General features: G+C 43.4%; 1 protein-coding gene across 2 annotated transcripts; it reads right to left on the bottom strand.

Annotated features, from left to right (window-relative positions):
* Positions 1–1,439: 1,439 nt before the first annotated feature.
* On the bottom strand, positions 1,440–6,753 carry mat2ab (methionine adenosyltransferase 2Ab; the record flags this gene model as incomplete). Of its 2 annotated transcripts, XM_080467728.1 has the most annotated exons (9): positions 6,392–6,753; positions 5,298–5,375; positions 5,052–5,174; positions 4,853–4,965; positions 4,628–4,771; positions 4,278–4,496; positions 4,018–4,200; positions 3,774–3,907; positions 1,440–3,258 (listed from the first exon to the last, which is right to left on the bottom strand). In XM_080467728.1, the coding sequence occupies exons 1-9, from the start codon at positions 6,483–6,485 to the stop codon at positions 3,156–3,158; spliced, it is 1,191 nt and encodes a 396-aa protein (XP_080323854.1). In that variant the 5' UTR covers positions 6,486–6,753. The 2 variants fall into 2 exon arrangements, with proteins under 2 accessions (XP_080323854.1, XP_080323855.1); XM_080467729.1 differs by lacking the exon at positions 1,440–3,258 and having other exon boundaries at positions 3,770–3,907; positions 6,392–6,750.
* Positions 6,754–7,653: the final 900 nt, after the last annotated feature.

Here is a 7,653-nt window from a genome sequence, read left to right as displayed (position 1 = left end):
GCAACCCGAATGAGAGCAGGGTCAGCTGAGGCTCAAAGGCTGCGGCCGGCACTGCCCGGGGCAGAAGACCGAGGAGCAACATGCAAGATGCTTCTCACCCCATATAGTTTTGTAACCTTCCTCCAGCTGTTCCCCCTCAGGTCAGACACACAGTTGACAAAAACACCAAAGTCCAATCCACTCTGACAGCTGCTTCTTCAGTTTCTGTCACTGGTTGAAGATAAAAGTCATAATAGCCAAATCCATTTGGGGAAATGTAGTAAAGTGAATATAAAATCTGTAAAAGATGTCAAACTCTTCTGTACTCCTCTGCCATTATGTGTGAATGAGGAGTACATTGTCATGCAGGGAATAAACACTGGGGGGAAAAAGAAAAGACTGTACATAGCACACATCTATACAGTTCTAACAGTACGAGTTTCCTTGCAAAAAAGTAGCATAACTTATCAGATGATTTCTGAGTAGTTGGAAGTCGACATACTGTCACTTACATTAGTTCTAGTCCACTAACTAATGGGGAGAAAGAGATGTGTTAAACCAGAGTTCAGCAGCTTTGTCATGCATTGGGATCATTTTCACTTTCTAGGGATCCAAGAGGAAACACCATGTTTATCACAACTTTTAAAACTTGTTTGAGTCTTGACCTTGATTAAATGTGGCAAAATGTAGAAGTCGCCAAATAGTCCGTTCCCTAACAAGGAGTTAATGTCAACTTAAAGCCAACTAGTCTTTTGCGGGATGCTTTGACCTGGATATTTTATGGCCTTTTGCTTGTCCTTGATTGGCTCACGGATGGCTTGAGGAATAAAAAAGGAATGACTGCATTATTTATTTAATCAGTGTAGAGCGTAAACTTGTAGACAATTTGGCTGACAGTGCCAACAATCCATCAACTTTGTGAGCCAATAGTTAAAAATTAGTGCAAATTTGGTTTGAGGCATGGACACTGCCTACCGAATGCAAATGGGAAGCTGTGATTTAATTGTGGAAGTTACTGCGCATCAAAGATTTAAACGATTACTGGGCAAGATACTGAATCAGGGCAGAGCATCAAAACCATCTTACAGTAAACACATTTTGTGTTCACTTGCAGTACTGTCCTCCCCGTCTCCAAGTACCACAACTCTTGTTGTGGCATGTTCTGGTGTACTAGTAAATCTTAGTGCAGTCCCTGTAGGAATTGCACCCCAAACCACATTTGTGAAAATGACCAAACACGGGGGGGGGATTTCGTCCATTTATTATCTATTGATATTCAGCATTTATTTTTCTGTGAAACCATTAGACTGAGGACTCATCCTAAAGACTAAAAATTATTTGCTGCATTTCTGAGTGCGCTCATTTGTCCATTTCTCACTGATTACTTACCGTAATCATTTGCATGAAAACTCACAGCCCAGAGGACACTGCCGTTTATACAATAAACAGATCAAGACAAAGTTGTTTGAGGAGTAGTTTATTACAGAGCATTAAGAAACTACCCAGTCTAGACATGAAGCGTGTTACAGTAGGAGCTACTTGTTCCTCTGGAAGTTGAATGCATGTTGGTGGGAGGGGAGAAAAGTAAATTTTGGGGAGGGGGAGGGGGGGTAGAGGAAATAGAAAAGGCACTCTTTCACTTACTGTAGCCATTGGGATGACCCCCCCAGAGTTGAATAAGGGAACAAAAACTGAACATGAAATCCTATCCTACTCATGGGATGGCTGTGTAAACAAGGCTGGTTTCTCTGTACTACACCAACCAAATGTTGCCATCCCATTCATGAGGAAAGGTAAGAGCCAAAGAATTGCACCAGATTTTTCTTAATGGAATTTCAAAACTAGCCCACCTAAAAAAATAAGATCTGCATCCGAAAAAAACAAAAACGGGTTGCAAAATAGTCATTAACGTAGCCAGTGACACCCTTCTTGAGGTGGACCAAAGTTTTTCTGTAGGACACTTTGGAGCCTCAAGACAAACACTGAAATGATCAAGTCATCAGGAATTTTAAATTCAATAACCAGGTCTTGTTTAAAGCTGCCTTCTGAAAACTCGGCTTCTCTGTATCCACACCGAGTTTCAGAGAACAAATAAATAGTTTTACTCCTAGCTGATAGGATTCTCCTTCCAGGATAAAGATGGGAGCCAGGTTTCTCTGTAGCTACACCTGCCATCAATAAACTTAAGGAGCAAAAGGGCCTTTAGTCACATCAAACTATCAAAAAGCAGTGACACATTTAAGAAAAAAATAAAATAAAAGACCAATTTAAAATTCAGTTTCAATGCATAAACATCTCTCCCGGTTGGCATCAAGTCTTACCAACACCTCTGCAGACCAGAGCAGTGACATAGCAGCTTCTGACTTTTCTGTATTACGCCAGAAAACAGCAAAGGTCTGTAGGGGAATCTGAGGCCTTGCGCTCATCTGAGAGCTTTCATGATTAGAATTTGGCGCCCCGTCATCTGCAATGCATAGCATTTTAGAGAAAAGCAGCCACAACATGTGAATTTTAATTGTGCCATTCTAGCATTCTCCACAGAGACGAGGGGCTGAAGCCAACAAAAAGGTAAAGGGAGCACGGGGGTGAGGAATCGTTTTCCAGACCGGCGAGGAGGAATGTCAAAAAAACAAGCTGAGCTTTAATGGGGACCGTGCCACAAACTATTAGAGCTACGTTTTTCTTAATGATTTAGAATAATTCTAGATGTTGTGCACGTTTTATTTATTTATTTTTAATCAGCAGCACCAGTAAATTAAGAGATAATCACATTTTGCCAACTATGCTAGCGCCATGACACTAAACTGGCCACATACCGACAGGGAGGAGGAGCAAATAGGAAAACTGAAAGCTGCTACTCTTGATTACAAGAAGCAGGGGAACGTCAAGACACAGGAGAACATCAACTACTAATGATGCACAAGTTCATGGAGCCCATGCTATTCTTCACAACATCAAGTTTCAGAGGCATGCCTCCGAAACCCACCATGATACTGCAACAGCAGAAAACAGCAACAAGACAAAGGAGGGAGGAGTGCAGAGAAGAGTCATGTGCTATTATAGCAAGAGTGTGAAAGAAAGGGAGAGGAAGGGAGATAATGGCATTTCACCCCCGGAACCTTGGAGGCTTCTCTGTAGTATACACCAACAGGCCTGGGGGGAAAAGCTTAACAGATTTAGTATTTGAGCTTTTTGGGCACCTCCCAAGGGAAGGACTCTCGGCCAAAGTGGCCATAGGCCGCGGTCCTCTGATATATGGGTTTCTTCAGATCCAGATCCCTGGAATACATAATCAACAAATTTAGCAGCAGTCGCATTCAGTCAACTCAAATGCACACACATGGACAGAGCTCTGGCATTAGCCAGCGGGGAGTCATGAACGACAAATCCAACGAGGAAAAGAAAAAACTGGCTGAAAAATGAGGAACGCATGAAGCTGCAACACTTACCCCGTCAACCCAAAGGGGATACTGCAGATGGAAACCACTCAACCAAACTTAAAAAGCAATGCCTATCTAAGTTTAATGGCTTCATATCCCAGTTACAGCCGATATGTCACTCCCTCAACAATGCCAATGAGATTACATGTGATTAAACGGAATGTCTGAGAAATATCACCTCATGATTTGAGTCAAACAAATGCCAACAGTGGCAAAGCAAGCTACTAAATAAATTAAATCAAACCACCTGAGACAACTCAATTGAGGAAAAAATACAAAGCTCAAGCTCAGAAAATAAATGAATAAATGAAAACTGTATTATTCCGAGGCCGTCATTTCATTGTCAAACATTACCTGACAATGACTCCGGGACGGAGATCAAAGTTCTTCCTCACAATGTCCAGCAGCTCCCGCTCACTCTTGTTGGAGGTCCCGTAATGGAAGATAGAAATGGAGAGGGGATGGGCAACTCCAATGGCATAGGACACCTGATACAGCACACATTGATTCATTATATCACCTATAAAAACATTTGATAGGCAACAGGAGCCGCTTCCATTTCCAAATTCACAAAGTGTGGACCTTTAACCCTACTTACCTGGACCAACACTCTCTTGCAAAGCTCCGCCTTCACCAGAGATTTTGCCACCCAGCGTGCAGCATAAGCAGCAGAGCGGTCCACTTTTGTGTAATCTTTCCCAGAGAATGCACCGCCCCCGTGGGCTCCCCAGCCTCCATAAGTGTCCACGATAATTTTACGACCAGTGAGACCAGCATCTCCCTGGTAAAGATATTTACACCATGGTAATCTGTTCTCAACACCGAGAGCTCAAGTTAGCTAGGAAGCCTGAGATTTACCTGTGGTCCTCCGATAACAAAGCGCCCGCTGGGCTGCAGGTGGTAGATGGTGTCGTCATCCAAATAGATGCAGGGAACAACAGCTTTGATTACTTTTTCCTTCAGTGCATCTCTCATCTCTTCCAGGCAAATATCCTCATCATGTTGAACAGAAACCACAATTGTGTGCACTCGCACAGGGAGCATGGCACCACGGTCCTGGCGGTACTGTACGGTGACCTGAAAGATGGCATGATGGGTTACACCAACTTATTCCCAACATTCCAACCCCTCTGAAAAAAAATATAATAACAGAACAATTGAATGAAAGACCATGCGTAGTTGGAACATATTTGGATTTTTTTTTTTACCTGTGTCTTTGAGTCTGGTCGGAGCCAGGGGAGGGTGCCGTTACGCCGCAGTTCAGCCATTTTAGCGTTCAGTTTGTGGGCAAGAACAATTGTGAGTGGCATAGATTCTTCAGTCTCATCTGTGGCATATCCGAACATCAAACCCTGTTGGCAAAGCAACATGCATTCAGTATAAAAAAGTTATAAATTATGAGAGACAGAAGAAACTCGTTGGGCATAACAAACCTGATCTCCAGCACCAATGTCCTCCTCATTGCGGTCAACGTGAACACCCTGAGCAATGTCTGGGGATTGCTGCTCCAAGGCCACAAGGACGTTGCAGGTCTTGTAATCAAACCCTATGTAAAAGACAGACAACCAATCAGGAACAAAACCTACAAGGTCAAACGGAGAGAAGTCTGACCAGTCAAACAACATAGCAAACCTTTTGACGAATCATCATAACCAATTTGACGGATGGTGTCACGGACAACTTTCTGGTAGTCTACCGTGGCGTGCGATGTCACTTCGCCAGCCAACAGAATCATCCCAGTCTTGGCAACAGTCTCTGCATGAGACAATAAAGATGTATGAATACAACGACCAACTGGAGCAAGTTTCCCCCCCCCCCCCTTCAATATTCAAAATAATCATCAGACACTGCACAACGAGACAGGAATTCTTTTCATACCGCATGCAACTTTGGCATCAGGATCTTGCTTCAGATGGGCATCGAGAACAGCATCACTGATCTGGTCGCAGATCTTATCTGAAAAGGAAAGGTATGACAACTCAATCCAGTGTTTAAAAACAATACTATTGACATCAACTCTCAGGACAGTGACCCGAGGGTTGTCTTGGCTCTGCACAAGCAATTCTTTATTGAGCAGGAGGTACGCTGTGTCTTTACGGCATCTCATGAGCCGTTGTTGTCTTGTAGACAAGTCATGTAACGCTGAGGATTTTCATATTGATCCGTTGCAACACTGCAAACGCTAATAGCTGCTTGGTTACATCAACAAAGATTATGTCCCGTTCACACGTATTGAGTTACCAGGCTACCATACCTTAGATGTCTTTAAACATCTTTATCATTGACAGACTCCAGTGCACACAGATCACTGGCATGTATGCGGCTGTTAAAAAAAAAAAAAAAAAAATGCTCGCTAGCGCCACTGAGTGGGCTAGTGGTAGGTGGGAGGGGCTCAGACCCTCCTTCAGTCGCCATTTCAGCTAAAGTGCACGTGTAGTGATGGAGAGAGCCCGCGCATCCAGACGGGGACCGGAAGACGAGAAATAGTGACCCTGAAGAGTGAGCTGCACGTGCCCGGTGTGAACCCGGTCTAACTGCCAGGCCAGCAGGCTCACGTTAACAGCCGCACTCATCATCCCGGCGAGCATACATTAAGGCTCGCCCCGGGATTTCCAGAAAGACCTTGAGCGAATAATGAATTAATGGAGTCGTACTGAAAGTGGTCGGGTTACCGTGGAGAATAAGTGACCGTAAGCAGCACACTGTAGTGTTTCCCGTCAGCCGGTCAAACATGCGGCACCACCACCTACATAGAGATTAGCCTGCTAACATTAGCTAACAACGTGTGTTCTGCCAACCGGACGGGTCGTGTCAGAAAAAAAGGCCTGCACACTTTAAACTCTTGTTTAAAATAGTTTCCTACTCCCTTACTATGCTGGTGGTGATATGTGAATTCACGGAGCGCAGCGAGACACCGACGTGAATGTGGCGGTTGCATCAGACAGGCTGGAGGCCGGCGTGTCGAGTCTTACCGGGGTGGCCTTCTCCGACCGACTCGGAGGTGAACAGGAAGCAGTCCTCGTCGATGAGGGAGTTGTGGAAGCCGTTCATCTGTCCGTTCATCATCGTTCTTCACGGTGCTGAATTGTAGGAGTGGTTCAGGATAATGTCGCTGGAAGGATGGCGTTTTTTCGTCGTGCCCTGTTGCTGTGTTGATCCTCGAGCATGTACTGTGAAGCGCGAGAGCTCCTGTATTTATGCTTTGCAGAGAGACGTCATGACGTAAAGGAGGTGGACCATACCATTCAGCCTATGATGGGGGTCGCGGTGCGATGAGAAGCAATGTACATCCCATTTTCACAGCGACCACGTGCTTGCAGTGTTTGATAATGGTAATAGGTTCAGTGGACCAGCAACTTTTACCTGACACACCTGAAACCAAGATGATGTAACAATTTAGTCGAGTTAGCTCAAGTTTGTGGCGTGTTATATATATCGTCTTGACATAAAAAAGACAGCATAATACAACATGTACTACACCAGAAACTTGGTTGTATTGAACTTTAACCACATTGATACTATTCCACGCTACAGACTTGGATGAGTGCAAACAAAATAACATTCCATCTTGCAATGCAGATGATAAAGCAGTGTTGTCTCGTGATTTAAAATGTAATATTGTGGAAGCAGTGAAAGCACACCACAATACAATATTTTTTTCATCATTCAAGAAGGGGTACTTTAAGTCATCAACAGTTCAGATCAATGCAGTAAAAATGAAACGTTATGTAATAACGGTAAGGCTAAATTTGAAACAAACAGTAGACTTGGCTTTTGAAAACTTGCACATTTACATTATGCACATAAAATACCATTGTAATAATGTATGACAACCCATTATGCAGTTTCCATAAAGTATTTGGGTTAGAAATCCCCGTAATTTTTAACTGATTTGCCTTGCTGACATGGCTTTGGCATTATTTTCACACGTTCAATATGAATGGAGCTTTGTATTCACAACTTCCAGAATACCAGCTCCCTCACATGACAAAAGATATGTCAAGAAATTGAGAAAAGACCAGTCAAGTCAAGGTACTTCTTTTCTGCTTTTTGATTTGATAAGAGGTCTTCACACGTCTTAAAATAAAACTGTTAGATGTGACTATACAACAACACATTTTCAAATCTATCAGGTTGACATGACCCATGCATGTCCTTGACTATGTTCCTTGGCTTGATAACACGCGTCTGCTATTGTAGCACTTGCAACACAAATATTTCACCACAAATGTAT

Source organism: Lipophrys pholis (genome assembly GCF_963383615.2).
Source record: "Lipophrys pholis genome assembly, chromosome: 7".
In the NCBI taxonomy this organism is placed as follows: Eukaryota; Metazoa; Chordata; class Actinopteri; order Blenniiformes; family Blenniidae; genus Lipophrys; species Lipophrys pholis.
Note: the sequence above shows the minus strand (reverse complement) of the source record. Positions and strands in the feature narration are given on the sequence as shown.